Source organism: Schistocerca piceifrons, chromosome 3 (assembly GCF_021461385.2).
Source record: "Schistocerca piceifrons isolate TAMUIC-IGC-003096 chromosome 3, iqSchPice1.1, whole genome shotgun sequence".
In the NCBI taxonomy this organism is placed as follows: domain Eukaryota; kingdom Metazoa; phylum Arthropoda; class Insecta; order Orthoptera; family Acrididae; genus Schistocerca; species Schistocerca piceifrons.
Window position 1 is genome coordinate 621,457,076 of NC_060140.1, and position 18,215 is coordinate 621,475,290.

The 18,215-nt window shown below is 38.3% G+C and overlaps 1 protein-coding gene across 1 annotated transcript in view; it reads left to right on the top strand.

The window, feature by feature from the left end:
- The window catches only part of LOC124788082 (MAP kinase-activating death domain protein), a 593,942-nt gene that overhangs the window by 83,592 nt on the left and 492,135 nt on the right, over positions 1 to 18,215 (top strand). The window contains exon 6 of the mRNA XM_047255179.1: positions 17,402 to 17,543. Within this exon, the coding sequence (XP_047111135.1) occupies positions 17,402 to 17,543 (142 nt within the window). The remainder of the gene's footprint in view (positions 1 to 17,401; positions 17,544 to 18,215) is intronic.

Here is an 18,215-nt window from a genome sequence, read left to right on the forward strand (position 1 = left end):
TAAAAGACTTATATGCAAGTTCAAATGTTAGTCTGACACATAAATTTAAATTGTCATTAATGTTAAGTACAGTGTACACTATGCTAAGTGTAGGAAATCATATCACAACAAATATAATAATATAGAACACTCATCCTTACAGGTGGACCATAAAATTTAAGTTATTAATGGATTCTGATTCCAGAAATGAGCAATTTGTGTGTGTGTGTGTGTGTGTGTGTGTGTGTGTGTGTGTGTGTGTGTGTGTGTGTGTAAACAGGCACCCTCTGAAGAAGAATGAGAGTTTACTATCATTACAGTCAACAAACTTTTCATGTGTCTGTCATATGTCCTCTTAAAGCTCAATGGTTATCTTTCCTGTGAGCTTTATTTATTTATGAGGGATAACTTTTTATAATTGACAAACTGAACTTAATGTTCACCTGACTCTGTTGTAAATTAATTTATACATCCAAGTAGTGCAGTTGTATCTTTTTTTTCCCATTGACGGGAAAGTCCAAATTATTCGTTGCTCCCAGAAATCTTGCTAAAGGGTTGTTGTTGTTGTGGTCTTCAGTCCTGAGACTGGTTTGATGCAGCTCTCCATGCTACTCTATCCTGTGCAAGGTTCTTCATCTCCCAGTACCTACTGCAACCTACATCCTTCTGAATCTGCTTAGTGTATTGATCTCTTGGTCTCCCTCTACGATTTTTACCCTCCACGCTGCCCTCCAATGCTAAATTTGTGATCCCTTGATGCCTCAAAACATGTCCTACCAACCGATCCCTTCTTCTAGTCAAGTTGTGCCACAAACTTCTCTTTTCCCCAATCCTATTCAATACCTCCTCATTAGTTACGTGATCTACCCACCTTATCTTCAGCATTCTTCTGTAGCACCACATTTCGAAAGCTTTATTCTCTTCTTGTCCAAACTGGTTATCGTCCATGTTTCACTTCCATACATGGCTACACTCCATACAAAGACTTTCAGAAACGACTTCCTGACACTTAAATCTATACTCGACATTAACAAATTTCTCTTCTTCAGAAACGATTTTCTTGCCATTGCCAGTCTACATTTTATATCCTCTCTACTTCGACCATCATCAGTTATTATACTCCCTAAATAGCAAAACTCCTTTACTACTTTAAGTGTCTCATTTCCTAATCTAATCCCCTCAGCATCACCCGATTTAATTTGACTACATTCCATTATCCTCGTTTTGCTTTTGTTGATGTTCATCTTATATCCTCCTTTCAAGACGCTGTCCATTCCGTTCAACTGCTCTTCCAAGTCCTTTGCTGTCTCTGACAGAATTACAATGTCATCAGCGAACCTCAAAGTTTTTATTTCTTCTCCGTGGATTTTAATACCTACTCCGAATTTTTCTTTTGTTTCCTTTACTGCTTGCTCAATATACAAATTGGATAACATCGGGGAGAGGCTACAACCCTGTCTCACTCCTTTCCCAACCACTGCTTCCCTTTCATGCCCCTCGACTCTTATAACTGCCATCTGGTTTCTCTACAAATTGTAAATAGCCTTTCACTTCCTGTATTTTACCCCTGCCACCTTCAGAATTTGAAAGAGAGTATTCCAGTTAACATTGTCAAAAGCTTTCTCTAAGTCTACAAATACTAGAAACGTAGGTTTGCCTTTCCTTAATCTTTCTTCTAAGATAAGTCGTAAGGTTAGTATTGCCTCACGTGTTCCAACATTTCTACGGAATCCAAACTGATCTTCCCTGAGGTCCGCTTCTACCAGTTTTTCCATTCGTCTGTAAAGAATTCGTGTTAGTATTTTGCAGCTGTGACTTATTAAACTGATAGTTCGGTAATTTTCACATCTGTCAACACCTGCTTTCTTTGGGATTGGAATTATTATATTCTTCTTTAAGTCTGTGGGTATTTCACCTGTCTCATACATCTTGTTCACCAGATGGTAGAGTTTTGTCTTGACTGGCTCTCCCAAGGCCATCAGTAGTTCTAATGGAATGTTGTCTACTCCCGGGGCCTTGTTTCGACTCAGGTCTTTCAGTGCTCTGTCAAACTCTTCACGCAGTATCTTATCTCCCATTTCATCTTCATCTACATCCTCTTCCATTTCCATAATATTGTCCTCAAGTACATCGCCCTTGTATAAACCCTCTATATACTCCTTCCACCTTTCTGCCTTCCCTTCTTTGCTTAGAACTGGGTTGCCATCTGAGCTCTTGATATTCATACAAGTGGTTCTCTTTTCTCCAAAGGTCTCTTTAATTTTCCTGTGAGACAAGCCTCTACATCCTTACATTTGTCCTCTAGCCATCCCTGCTTAGCCATTTTGCACTTCCTGTCGATCTCATTTTTGAGACGTTTGTATTCCTTTTTGCCTGCTTCATTTACTGTGTTTTTATATTTTCTCCTTTCATCAATTAAATTCAATATTTCTTCTGTTACCCAAGGATTTCTACTAGGCCTCGTCTTTTTACCTACTTGATCCTCTGCTGCCTTCACTACTTCATCCCTCAGAGCTACCCATTCTTCTTCTACTGTATTTCTTTCCCCCATTCCTGTCAATTGTTCCCTTATGCTCTCCCTGAAACTCTGTACAACCTCTGGTTCTTTCAGTTTATGCAGGTCCCATCTCCTTAAATTCCCACCTTTTTGCAGTTTCTTCAGTTTCAATCTGCAGTTCATAACCAATAGATTGTGGTCAGAATCCACATCTGCCCCTGGAAATGTCTTACAATTTAAAACCTGGTTCCTAAATCTCTGTCTTACCATTATGTAATCTATCTGATACCTTTTAGTATCTCCAGGATTCTTCCAGGTATACAACCTTCTTTCATAATTCTTGAACCAAGTGTTAGCTATGATTAAGTTATGCTCTGTGCAAAATTCTACAAGGCAGTTTCCTCTTTCATTTCTTCCCCCCAATCCATATTCACCTACTATGTTTCCTTCTCTCCCTTTTCCTACTGACGAATTGCAGTCACCCATGACTATTAAATTTTCATCTCCCTTCACTACCTGAATAATTTCTTTTATCTCGTCATATATTTCATCAATTTCTTCATCATCTGCAGAGCTAGTTGGCATATAAACTTGTACTACTGTAGTAGGCATGGGCTTTGTGTCTATCTTGGCCACAATAATGCGCTCACTATGCTGTTTGTAGTAGCTAACCCGCACTCCTATTTTTTTATTCATTATTAAACCTACTCCTGCATTACCCCTATTTGATTTTGTATTTATAACCCTGTAATCACCTGACCAAAAATCTTGTTCCTCCTGCCACCGAACTTCACTAATTCCCACTATATCTAACTTTAACCTATCCATTTCCCTTTTTAAATTTTCTAACCTACCTGCCCGATTAAGGGATCTGACATTCCACGCTCCGATCCGTAGAATGCCAGTTTTCTTTCTCCTGATAACGACGTCCTCTTGAGTAGTCCCTGCCCGGAGATCCGAATGGGGGACTATTTTACCTCCGGAATATTTTACCCAAGAGGACGCCATCATCATTTAATCATACAGTAAAGCTACATGTCCTCGAGGAAAATTACGGCTGTAGTTTCCCCTTGCTTTCAGCCGTTCGCAGTACCAGCACAGCATGGCCATTTTGGTTAATGTTACAAGGCCAGATCAGTCATCCAGACTGTTGCCCCTGCAACTACTGAAAAGGCTGCTGCCCCTCTTCAGGAACCACATGTTTGTCTGGCCTCTCAACAGATACCCCTCCGTTGTGGTTGCTCCTACGGTACGGCCATCTGTATCGCTGAGGCACGCAAGCCTCCCCACCAACTGCAAGCTCCATGGTTCATGGGGGTTCATAAAGTTTAATTTGTTATCTTATTTGTAGCCTATTTACATAATTGAAACCTAATACAAATATTTCTGGTGGAAAAACAGAATTTCTGAGTTTTTATCTTCGTTAGCATCTGTAGTAGAAAGTTCTGCTCAGATGCCAACAACATGACAACCTGTTATCAATGATCAGTCTCCCGCTTGTGTGTTCTGAGTTGTATTCGACAATAGGGTACTTGTCTTTGTTGTAATTACATTAGTAGCTGTTCCAGTTTTAATTGATGTTTATCATTAATCGTGGTCAGTTTTACCTGGAATGTGTCTGATGTAGAGTGTGAACACTTAGCTAACATGAATGAATCATAGTGAACTGAGTTCGTGGATGGTGTACGTGTCTATGAATCATCTTCTAGTGAGCATTCTATTGAGCATCCATTCACAGATGAGGCAATGAAGATGATAGTGATGTGTGCAGTTAAACATCCCAAGACCCACCAGTACTTGTATTCAATGAGAAGGAAGGGTAGAAATAAGATTTCAAAAATTGTGAACATTAATTGAAAGTTTACACTGCCACACTGTGGCACTCTATTATGGGTAGGAATAAATTTCAGCTGTTGCTGAAATATCTTCACTTCTCAGACAAAACATTGCAACTGAATGACTGTATCTATGAAATTAGACCAGATGTTGACTGTTTCAATAGCAGTATGATACATAATCACATTTCATACAAGAATCTCTTCACTGACAAACTAAAAACTCTATATAAACTTTGTTAATCCAATTACTGAATATCTCCGAATCTAAGATTACTCTGAATGCAGGATGATCCCTTTTGTTTAACAAGCAATTACAGAAAAACATGTATACACATACTAGGTTTATTTGGAAAACTTACAAATGCTTATCTTATTTAAGTAACTGAAGGAGACAGTGAAAGTACCAATACACAGAAAATAAAATCATATAAAGGTCTTCTAGTCAGATACAGATGCGTCTTAGTCCTCCTCACTGGAATGGTCCACAGAATATGCAATGTCAGTGTCACTGCCATGGTTATCTTGCATTTCTTCCCAAAGCAGATGATCTTCATTCACATCTAATGCATTTGTTGCACAGTACTTCCTAAAACAAGTTCACAATTCATGCACTGGATATGGGTGTCCAAGCAGTCTGGATCCATTATGCAATTAGAGATACTGAACCTTCATCAACTTCCTGATAACCAACAGCTGCTTCAGATGGTCTTTCAATGGCTTCTTCACCACTCCATCTAACATTTTTAGTTGCGAAGTCACACATCCCGGAATGACGACAAGATCTGTGTTTAATTTCAAGATTTTTGCCTTCACTGCTAGTGTCAGATACCCCTTCAAAACGTCCAGGGTCAGAATTCCACGATTCTTTACAGGAGCACCTGGTCTCATCCTCCAGACTGTGTGGAGCCAATCTATAACAATCTATCCTTTTCAGTTGCAACAAAATATGGCACCAGGTGGCACTTTCCCTTTGGCATAATTTTACGATTGAGGGTGATACAGGGTCACAGCTTTGTTCCTTTGTGATGTCTCATTGCCCCTTCCTCTTCAACCTTGGTACTGGATCGCATACCAAAGTGAACAGGATTCTTGTCAGTGTTTCCAATTTGCCATAAGAGGTAAGCATGTTCTTTTCTCAATCTCCTAATGCATCACTGATATCAACTAACTTTTCTAGATGCGATGCTGGAAGATGCAGAGAAAGGGATGTTCAACATCACAGCACAAGTCCATTGTGTCGCATGATGCTTGTGCACCACCTAGTGCTGGCTTTAAGTTAGACACAACGTTCCTGTACCAATTCACATGCTTTATTTTGTATGACGTCATGGGAAACTGCTATTCCTTCTTTAAGTTTCTTGTACACAAATGCCACTACCTGCATTCAAGTATTTTTGAAACTTCCTAATTGGCTTTGCATTTTTCAGATATCCTTTGTCCTTTCACCATCTCCAAACATTAGCTTCTGTGACTTCATACTTCCTCGAAGCCACCCAATTGTTTGTTGCTTTTTCATGCCAACAACCACAATTTTCAAATTTCTACCATAGTAATGCATGCATCATGTTGAAAAATTTGATGTTTAACTACAATGTTCCATTAAATATTGAACTACACATTTTAGAAGGGGGACCTCTGTAGTCAAACAGCAACAGATAAAAGAAAAAATTGTTGTGACAAACACTTCCTGCTATTGAACAACAATGCTCAAAGCACACCATACGTTCACGGTTAAAGCAGTAGGTATGCCACAGAGTAGAGTTAAAGATTACTGAAAGCTTGAGGTTGTATTTGGTAAAGAAATTCCGCATGATGTGCTGTGAATGTAAAATGACCCCCGACTTCTGGGCATGAAAGTTTGGGGAAAAACCTCGCCTTGAATTCGGAGGTACTGGTATACAGTATATGGAACTCAAAATAAAAATCAACTGTGGCAAGTCAGGGGAAAAGGCAGAGATGGTGATGCATCTGGATTTTGTTTTACATCTGATCGAAACCTACTCGAACAAAGCATATGAGCATTTTCTATTACTTTGTAGCTGTGACAAAACTGTTTCTAAGTTATGGATTGTGATGTAACAATAGAAGATATAAACCAAAACTGTCAGTTACGTGGAAACTGAAGAAACGTAAGGTGGTATTTGAAAGAAACAGCTGTGTAGTTTTTGCAACTGAATCGGCATAATAGAAGTCACTATTTCAAACATGTAAGTTGGTGAAATGTCAAGCTTTGCAGTCAGAGTCTAATAAAATCAGTGATTACAGTAATGGAAAGTCACACATTGATCACTCTGATCAAGTACTTTCCCATTGTTTAACTCTTTGAAAAACAATTATGACAGCCAAAAAAGATCATTCTAAAATTACAGTAATTGGCATGTTTTGTGGTTCATTTTCCCATTGGGGGTGATAGGAGTGGACATTGAAACAGTCCAGTAGTTGATATGCAACTCTTGTAATTTACTGGATTTTCCAGTTCTCTTACGTTATCTGTTGGTCACTGTACAGTATCAGTGCTGCAAGGGTCCTGTTATGCAGTACCCTTGATCTGTGAACCAGCTTCTCCTCCATGGACTTCGATCCACAGCTTCGATGATGCTGAAAAAGACTTTTTTTATTGTCTGGTCAAATAACACACACAAGGAAATTCAACTTCATATTTCCTAGAACATACAATCCTAACTTCTTCTTATTGATAGACTACATAGGTGTAAAATCCCGGCTAGATGTTTGAACGAGCATGTCTCAGAAGAGACTCTGATCAATTTTATAGTAAAATCTGAACATCAGTTGTCTTTCAGCGATCATTTCTTTGATGTGATGGAGGTCACATGCACTACTTGCCTTTCACTTGTGGCCCCACAGAGGATACAACTCCACTGAGCAGGTAGAAGCGCCAGTCCAAAGCCGTCATCGCTGATAACAAAGGATTAATACAGCTCTGATCTGCACAAATTATCAGAAACCTGCGAAAAGTGGGTTGCTGCCTACTTACTAATTACCTTAACCCATGAATATCTTTCATCGGCCATTTGCAGTTGAGGACATGGCGCATCTCATTCTAAAATCGAGATGTTACACCTCAAAATGAGTTCACACAATGCACGTCTGTTTTACATTTAAGTAACTGGTAATTGTATGAAGTCTCTATCTGTTAGAGAAAAACTTATTCAGGCATGGATAGGGAATAAGATGATAGAAACCTGGAATAAGTTTAGGATACAAGGTAGCTTTCATTATGTAGAGCTCTTACCTGCTATGGGGAAGAAAGCGTAAAATGTAAAATGTAATTTATTCATCACATTACATACAGTTTTCAAACATTTTGATTTGTGTATATGTATTCAATCTTCTCTGTGTCCATCTCCTCCTCCCCCTTCTCCGTGTCCATCTCCTCATCCCCCTCTCTCTGTCCATTTCCTCCTCCCCCACCTCTCCCTATCCATCTCATCCTCTTTCTCTTTCCATCTCCTCCTTTCCCCTTTCTCTGGCCATCTCTTCCCTTTCTCAGTCCATCTCTTCCTTTTATCTATCCATTTCCTCCTTCTCTTCTATCTGTCCACCTCTCCCTCCTGCCCTTCCTCTGTCCAGTTCTTCTTCCTCCTCTTCTCTGTCTTTCTCCTCCTCTTTCATTTCTGTATCTATCCCTCCTACCCCTCTCTCTGTCCATTTCTCCTTTCCTCTTTTTCTGTCCATCTCCTCCTTCACCTTATCTGTGTCCATCTCCTCCTAGACCCTATCTGTGTCCATCTCCCCCTTCCCACTCACTGTCTGTCCATCACTATCACCCCAATAGGAGATGGCTGAATTCTTACCCAACCCGTATTTTTTTTTCCATGTAATAAGTGGCATATTGAGATAGATCCAGGGGTTTCGAGGGCCTTTTTACCTGTGGCTTTGCTCTGTATGTGCACAAGTCACATGTATTTAAAATATGTTTAACCTATTTCACATATATTTGTGCACATAGTTCATGTGTATCTCTAGCAAATTTTGAACTGCAGTTTTGTTTTCACGCATATCAATGCTGATGATATCGTACCTCCTGAACAATGTGCCATACAATGATAGAATTTTGTGTGCACATTTAGCAGTATATATGAATACTGTCTGTGAAATGTATCATGATTACAGTTAGTAAGAAAGGAGTAAAAAATTTAAACATGATGCATGAGTTTTTCATGTATCTCAGTGTTTATTACATCATACCTCTTGAAATATGTGTCACACGTACACATAATTTTGCTGATACATTGAGTGGTGTATGCCAATAGTCTGAAAAATGTGTTGTGATTGCAGTTGGTAGTAAAGAATTAGATCAAAATGTCATGCCTGAACAGCAAATATGTAGTAAACAATAAACATTTCTCCTTTCATTATTTTGTGGGACTTATTAGAAAGAAAGAGTTTTGTAACAGTTTGAAATAATGTGTAAAGGTTGTTGCAAGCCAGTAAGCAGTCTCATTCTCAAATAATGCATGAATAAATTGTGTGTTGTGGTCTGCACTTCTTTTGCAACTTGACATACACCACTTCAATAGATATGTGTTTCTTACCCTCACAGCAGTTCTTTCCTGACACTGAGTGATATGTGTACCAAGTTTGGTTGAAATCAGTCCAGCGGTGTAGATGTGGAACATATACACATACACAATATACAGATACATACATACAAACATACATACATACATTTATTCTTACATCCATTTTTATAATGTGTGTGTTGTGTGTGTGTGTGTTTTCATATTGGGAAACCATCCTCAATGGATTTTTCAACCGAATAATAATACTTTTCCACCAGAAGAGTAAAGAGCTATCTTTCAGTGAACTAAGCTCCATGTTAAATATATTATTGTCTGTTATTTTTAACCCATACACTGTGGTGTGCAGAGTGTACACTTGACAGAGTAAATGTCATGAACATGCTACAACTATCTAAGTTGTGAGGTAGGGTTCAAGCTGTATCTTCAGTAAAAATAAATTGAATTTTTATTACCATATGCTATACAATGTAACACTTTATGTCTAAAACTATATTACTCATATGAACTTTTATATGTGCTATTAACTTGCTTTTTGTCCAGCATGAAAATAATGATTATATTCCACATGTCTAGACAGTTTATTATACCTGTTAGATGCCCACAACCAGTAATCACACTTATTTGCTACAAGCATTTCTACACCTGACTGTAGTTGGAAATGTGATTTATGTGACTTAATTTGTAGTTGATGTCAGCAGTTCGAACATCAATGACAAGATAACTGTTAGTTATATAGATCAAATTCCACTATCATAAATTTTGTCTATAATATCTAATTTCTTTAGGTTTGATTGAACTTGAAAGGGTTAGACAAGTTCAACAGCTTTTGGTGAAATTTGTTTGTTAGTCATTGTTTCTTTGGTAGGACCATATACTCTTTTCATTTTTACACTATAAAAACAAGTTCCCCCATAATTAAGTCTCATTCAAGACACATAATACAATTTTTAAATGAACTTGCAGTCCAATATTTTTTGGTCAGCATGTAAAGATGACTATTCTGTGTTAATATATTTGGCCTTTGATTAGATTTTTTACACTTGGGATAGTGTATGCAGCATTCATCATTTATGAAAGTTTTGAATTGGGTCCAAAAAAGGATTTGAGCTCATACAAGGCGTGTGAGAGAAGTAACGAGACTGATAACACTGCAAGTGATCTGGCAACACTGTGTTGTTCTGATTACATAGACTGATGTGTTCATCTCCCATTTCCATCACAGAAGTTTTGACCTCAAAAGGCATTGGTGTACCTGAGTCCTTGGACTTTTTCCTTTTCCCAAAATTGAGAAATGTTTTAAAAGGATGTCATTTTGAGACCCTTGAGTACATTCAAAAAAATGTGGCTGACGTGTTAAATGTCTTACCAGTTGAAGCTTTTCGGCACTGATACCAAGACTGGGAACAACGACTCTACCAGTGTATCGGAGCCAGAGGGAACTACTTTGAGAGGGACAATAATGTTGTTAAAAAAACTTTGGTAGATAAAAAGTCAGTTTCATTACTTTTCTCCTCCACCTAGTATACCTATCTTTTATGACAGTGCAATTGCAAGTTTAGTGCCTCACCCCACACTTTCAATGAATTTCTAAATTGTAACTTTACATTAGTTTCTCTGTGTTCTCTGTATATTTGTCAGTATCTCTCCTGTAATGCTGTGAGACCAGTACTTTCTGAGGAAAGTTTTAACTGACTAAAATTTTTTATTCAGCTTATATCTCTCTAAACAATAAGACATTTCTCTCAGTAATAATCTGTGGCTATAATGACATCAACTTTTTATTTTGAGGGTTCCTCTCTCACAGCACTGTTTTACAGTCTGTCGAACTGAGAGGCCTAAAAAGTTAAAACAGGAAATTAATAACCAGATGACTGAAACTGTTTTACACTGTCTGCTCTTATTACATTTGTTAATATTTCTGTTCCATTTGCCATAGGGACAATACTGTGACATATTTTGTAACATACACTAAGTAAATTGTCTTTGTCTATCATTATATTATTGTGCAGCTGCCCATTGTATGCCTATTTCGGGTGTATTATAGTATTTGAGAGTTGTAGCACCACGTTTTAGTACCTGAATACTGTAAATTCGCTTAGTCAACAGTCATCTGTTTTTGTTTTGAATGGTCAGTGTCGGTCGGTCACAGCCAGAGCGCCCCCTGCTGCCATCGGATAAGAAGCAGCCAGCAGAAAGTCGTACTCCTAGCTCACTTATTTGCTTCATAGTTTAATTCTTAATTTCTTTGCATGTTTTTGGGTACTTGCATAGTTTAATTCACAAATTTTGGGTGTATTATAGTATTTGAGAGTTGTAGCATCGCGTTTTAGTTCCCGTATAGTGTAAATTGTGTAGTCACCAGTCATCTTTTTGTTTTGAATGGCTTGTGAGATAAAAGAGACGAAAAAAATTGTTAGGGATGGATAAGGACTGTGCCTGTTGTGTACAGATTCAGCGGGAATTGGCCACCATCCGTAAATAGCTGGAAGCTGTGTTGACCATGGTCGACAGGCTCCAGGCTGTTGCCCTGGGCCACGGTAACATTGGGACATCCGAGGTGAGCACTGTGGTGCCTCCGAATCCTGTAGCATTGCCTGGCATCTCTGATGCCACTGTGCCCTTGGATTCAGACGTCCCTGCAGCTCGACACTTGCCTGATGGTGACTGGCTAACTGTGGCTGGGTTGCGAATCCCTGGGTGGAATGCGAAAGTTGGTGCTGGCCACAAGGCTGTACCCTTACACCTCCGTAACAGGTTTGAGGTGCTGCCCACTGCTGAAAGTACTTCTGAGCCAGCAAGGGTGGCCTCTCCTGTTGCGGCAGTGGTCGGTCTTTCTGAGAGGTCCGGACAAGTGCAGAGGGTGGGATTACTTGTCATTGGGAGCATTAGGCAGGTGATGGAGCCGCTTAGGGGTATGGCAGCTAAGGATGGGAAGAAAGCCAGTGTTCACTCTGTGTGCATACCGAGGGGGGGGAGTCATCCAAGATGTGAGATGTGGAAAGGGTCCTTCCAGTTGCAGACCTTTGGTACAGAGCCGAGTGGAGGGTCTGAATCAAGGCTGAGACAGTTCTGCAATCGTGTAGGCTGCAGATTCTTCGACTTGCGCCATAGGGTGGTGGGGTTTCGGGTTCCGCTAAATAGGTCAGGTGTCCACTACACACAGGAGGCTGCTACGGGGGTAGCAGGGACTGTGTGGCATGGACTGGGCGGTTTTTTAGGTTAAACAGTCTTGGGAAAGATCAAAAAGGGCTCGAATCTCAAAGGGTACAGGGCGAAGAAACGATGAGATTCAACCAAGCAACAGTTGGTATTGTAGTTGTAAATTGTCGTAGCTGTGATGAAAAAGCGCTGATACAAATCACTGAAGCTGAAATCGTTGTAGGAACAGAAAGATGGCTAAAGCTGGAGATAATTTCTGCCGAAATTTGTACAGAGGCACAAACCATGTTAAGAAAGGATAGATTAAATAAAGTAGGTGGTGGTGTGTTTGTGTTTGTTGGTAGTAGTTTATTTTGTAGTGAAGTTAAAGTAGAAAGTTCATGCGAATTACTATGGGTAGACGTTATACTCAACAATCATGCCAAAATAATAATTGGCTCCTTCTACTGACCCCCGACTCAGATGATATAATAGCTGAACGCTTCAAAGAAAACTTGAATCTCATTACAAATAAGTACCCCACTCATACAGTTATAATTGTTGGAGACTTCAATCTACCCTCGATTTGTTGGCGAAAATACATGTTCAAAGCCGGTGGTAGACAGAAAACATCTTTTGAAATTGTACTAAATGCTTTCTCTGAGTATTACTTTGAACAATTAGTTCATGAGCCCACACAAATTGTAATTAATTGTGAAAACACACTTGACCTCTTAGCCACAAATAATCCTGATCTAATAGAGAGCGTCATGACAGATACAGGGATTAGTGAACACAAGGTCATTGTAGCAAGGCTTAAAACCATATCAACCAAAACCACTAAAAATAAACACAAAATTCATCTATTTAAAACAGCAGATGTCTTCCTAAGAGATAGTCTCTATTCCTTCCAAGCTAATTATGTAAGTGTAGACCAGATATGGCTCAAATTCATAGATACAGTATTGACAGCAATTGATAGATTCATACCACATAAGTTAATAAGAGATGGGAATGATCCACCATGGTACATAAAACATGTCAGAACACTGTCACAGAAGCAATGAAAGAAGCATGCCAAATTCAGAAGAAAGCAAAAGCCTCAAGACTGGCTAAGTTTGAAGGAAGCTTGAAATTTAGTGTGGACGTCAATGCGAGATGCTTTTAATAGTTTTCACAATGAAATATTGTCTCAAAATATGGTAGAAAACCCAAAGAGATTCTGGTCATATGTAAAGTACACCAGTGGCAAAAAACTGTCAATACCATCACTGCGCGGTAGCGGTGGAAATTTTACCGATGATGGTGCCACAAATTCGGAGTTACTAAATACAGTTTTCCATAATTCCTTCACGAAAGAAGATGAAGTAAATATTCCAGAATTCGAAACCAGAACAGGCTGTTAGTATGAGTGACATAGAAGTAGATATCTTAGGTGTTGCGAAACAACTGAAATCACTTAAAAAAGGCAAGTCTTCTGGTCCAGATGGTATACAAATCGGGTTCCTCTCAGAGTATGCAGACACAATAGCACCTTTCTTAGCAATAATTTACAACTGCTCACTTGACGAAAGATCTGTTCCTAAAGACTGGAAAGTAGCACAGGTCACACCAATATTCAAGAAAGGAATTAGGAGTAACCCACTGAATTACAGACCCATACCACTGACCTCAATTTGCGGTAGGATTTTGGAGCATATACTGTACTTGAACATTATGAATCACCTTGAAGAAAATGACTTATTGATACATAACCAACACGGATTCAGAAAATATCACTCTTATGCTACACGGCTAGTTCTTTATTCCTATGAAGTAATGAGTGCTGTGGACAAGGGATCTCAGATCGATTCCATATTCCTAGATTTCCAGAAGGCTTTTGATACCATTCCTCACAAGTGACTATTAATCAAATTGCGTGCATATGGGGTATCGTCTCAGTTGTGTGACTGGATTCATGATTTCCTCTCAGAGAGGTCACAGTTCATAGTGGTAGACAGTAAATCATCGAGTAGAACAGAAGTGATATCTGGTGTTCCAAAAGGTAGTACCATCGGCCCACTGCTGTTCCTGATTTTTATAAATGATCTAGGTGATAATCTGAGCAGCCCCCTTAGGTTGTTTTCAGATGATGCTGTAATTTACCGTCTACTAAAATCATCATATGATCAATTCCAATTACAAAAAGATCTAGATAGAATTTTTGTATCGTGCAAAAAGTGGCAACTGGCACTAAACAAAGAAAAGTGCGAGGTCATCCACATGGGTACTAAAACGAATCCGATAAATTTTGGGTATAAGATAAATCGTACAAATCTAAGGGCTGTCAGTTCATCTAAATACCTAGGAATTACAATTACAGGCAACTTAAATTGGAAAGACCACATAGATAATATAGTGGGGAAGGCGAAACAAAGACTGCGTTTTGTTGGCAGAACATTTAGAAGATGGGACAAACCCACTACAGAGACAGCCTACATTACACTTGTACGTCTTGTACTGGTATATTTCTGCGCAATATGGGATCCTTACCAGGTACAATTGACGGAGGACATCTAAAAAGTGCAAAGAAGGGCAGCTCATTTCGTGTTATTGCGCAATAGGGATGAGAGTGTCACTGATATGATACGTGAGTTGCAGTGGCTCTCACTGAAACAAAGGTGGTTTTCTTTGTGGCGAGATCTATTTACAAAATTTCAATCACCAACTTTCTCTTCCGAATGTGTAAACATTTCGTTGACACCCACCTACGTAGGGAGAAATGATCATCATAATAAAATAAGAGAAATCAGAGCTCAAACGGAAAGATTTAGGTGTTCCTTTTTCCCAAGTGCCATTCGAGAGTTGAATGGTAGAAAAGTAGTATGAAAATGGTTCGCTGAACCCTCTGCCAGGCACATAAGTGTGAATTGCAGAGTAACCATGTAGATGTAAATATAGATGTACATAATTCATAATGGCATTCAGTAGTAGTAAAACATTATTTCTTTGTATTGTCTGGAGATGAAGCTGATTGCTAGAATAGTTACAGATGTTCTGTGCTTACCAACAGCATTACACTTACCTTTCACTTTACCCTTTTTGACCATCTCATACTTTTACTTTTAAGTAAAAATTGAAACCTCTGCATAATTTGAATTGTCACATGGAAAATACATATCATATTGTGAAATAATAAAAATCTTATACCAATTTCCAGCACAGGAAGACCATGCATTGTCACTAACAGTGTTGCTGATTTTCACAGAGTGGAATTGAAAAATAAAGATAAAATAAAAACATTTGTATGCAGTGCTGAAACATGGTGGAGAAACTGATTATAATCTACATCTACATCTACACTCTGCAAACCACAATGAAGTGCATGGCAGAGGGTACATCTCATGGTACCAGTTATTAGGGTTTCTTCCTGTTCCAGTCATGTGTGGAGAGCGTAGGAAGAATGATTGTTTGAATGCCTCTGTGTAATTATTCTAAACTTATCCTCATGACCGCTATGTGAACAATACGTAGCAGGTTGTAGTATATTCTGTGAGTAACCATTTAAAGCCTGTTCTTGAAACTTTGTTAATAGACTTTCTCATGGTACTTCACATCTATCTTCAAGAGTCTTCCAGTTCAGTTTCTTCAGTATCTCTATGACACTCTTCCATGGAAGAAAGAAACCTGTGACCATTCATGCTGCACTTCTCTGTAAACGTTCAATATCCACTGTTAGTCCTATCTGGTACAGATCCCAAACACTTGATAGTATTATGGAACTGATCGTATGAGTGATTTGTAAGCAATCTCCTTTGTAGATTGGTTGCACTTCCCAATATCCTACCAATAAACCAAAGGCTGCCACCTGCTTTACCCATGACTGAACCTATGTGATCATTTCATTTCATATTCCTACAAAATGCCACCCCCAGGATAATATGTTTTTTGTTTTGTTTTGTGAAGTGCACAATTGTGCATTTCTGAGAATTTAAAGTTGCCAATCTTTGCACCACTCTGAAATCCAGTCAAAATCTGACAATGTTTATGCAGCTTCTCTCAGGTAGTACTTCATTATAGATAACTGCATCATCTGCAAAAAGCCTCATTTTACTATTAATATTCTTTGCAAGATCATTAATACACAAGATGAACAGCAATGGTCCCAACACACTTCCCTGGGTCACACCTGAAGTTACTTCTACATCTCATGATGACTCTCCATCCAAGATAACATGCTGCGTCCTCCCTATCAAAAATTCCCCAATCCAGTCACAAATTTCTCTTGATATTCCATATGATCATACTTTTGAAAATAAGCATAGGTGTGTTGCTGAGTCAAATGCTTGTTGGAAATCAAGAAATACAGCATCTACCTGATTGCCTTGATCCTAAGCTTTCAGTATGTCTTGTGAGAAAAGTGCGAGTTGGGTTTCACGTGATCAATGTTTTTGAAATCCATGCTGGTTGGCATTGAGGAGTTCATTCTGTTCAACATAGCTCATTATATTTTAGTTTCTGTGTGATAATTTTACATATGGTATTGGTTGTATTGTAGTGTATTGTATCATCTGTATAGTTCATTCATCAAACATGAAACTAGTGCATTTGGCTTCAGATGGGGTGAATTTATTTACTGTTGACAGTATGTCTCCATTTTCTTTATTTATAAAATTAAATAAATATTTCTAGTGACAAGATTTCAAGTACTGTATTTGATATGTGAACAATATTATGAAAAGGATAGACTGCTAATCACTGTAAAGATGACACTTTAAGTTTCAGACAGGCACAATGAAAACACTATTACATAGAAGCTTTTGTCCAAAACCTGTACGTAACAGTCTTTTTGTTGTGCCTGCAACTCACGCTGTCATCTTTACAGTGAGTAGCAATTTGTCCTTTTCATAACATTGTTGATATTCAAAGCTGGGTTTTCTACTGTTTGTAGTTAAACTAGCTTACCTGATTTTCTGTTTCTTACTATAGGCTTATCCCTATTGTGTTAATTTGTTGATGAGATTTACTTACTTAGGGCTTCAGAGGTTTATGTTGCCCATCACTCTGTATTAATTTCTCATTTATTATTTGAGCTATAATGATTCAAGACACTGCAGTTGTTTCATAAATATTGCTGAAGCAATGCTCAACCAGACACATTTTTTGAATAAATGGTTTATTTCACTGTGGAAAGAATGTGGTTGGTTGCAGTTTTTTCTGCAGTAATATTTAATTAGTATTATTTGTACATTTGTAAACTGTTTGCAGCCATTCAGTATCTAAACTGCAAGTGGATCATGGTAAATTTTCAGCTTTCATTTTTTAGCCTGATGTTCAGCTTTCAAACAACCACCATGATTCTTTCTTAGCCTGCTCTGTGTTGAAGCACATCATTTTATTCACTAACGTTGTTATGATTTTGGCAGGGATTCAGTGTGGAGTGTGCTGACTGGTAGGGCCTATGATGGTACACCATCTATTGTTTTACATGATGTACGTGAAATTGAAACATGGATCCTGCGGTTACTGAGTGCACCAGTTCCAGTGCCTGGGAAGACAAGAGTGGAGGTAAGCATGTACTATATTTATTTCAGATTAAATAAATAAATAAAACTAAAGAAATACATGAGGGAGAGCTGTCTTAAAACCAGAAGTGGTGCAAAATGCAGTAGAAATATAAGATGCAAATTGGAAAGAGAAATAGAAATAAGTTTACTGACTAAAGAATCATACAATAAGGCATATGTTATTTCCCTGATTGATAAAGAGCTTATGGGCTTTAATATTCATATGTAAAGCATAAAAGTCATGGTTTGACATTATATTCAAATTGCATCCAATTTCTAATGTTCCCTTGCAAACAGGTGATATCATATTCAAATACTTTTTTCACTTAGTACTCCATTCATTATTTCAAGTGGTAAATGGACTTAGAGTTCCCAGTTATGTTATTTCTTTACTGTGCAAAAACTGTGTATAGAAGCAATACCATGCAGATTAATAGGAAATGACAGAGAAGAATGAACTTGATGGATTTCTTGACCTGTATTTCCTGTGGTACATTAATTTAAGTGGGTATTTGCTTGATTTTCTTTGGCCTTAACTGTGAAGAAAATTATGTCTTGTGAAATGTCTGTCTGTCTGTCAGCTGACTTTCAGTTGTTGTACTGATGATAAAAATCAATGAAAAGAAATAGTACTACAGCTATTGAAAATATGTAAAAATCAGTAATACTGAGT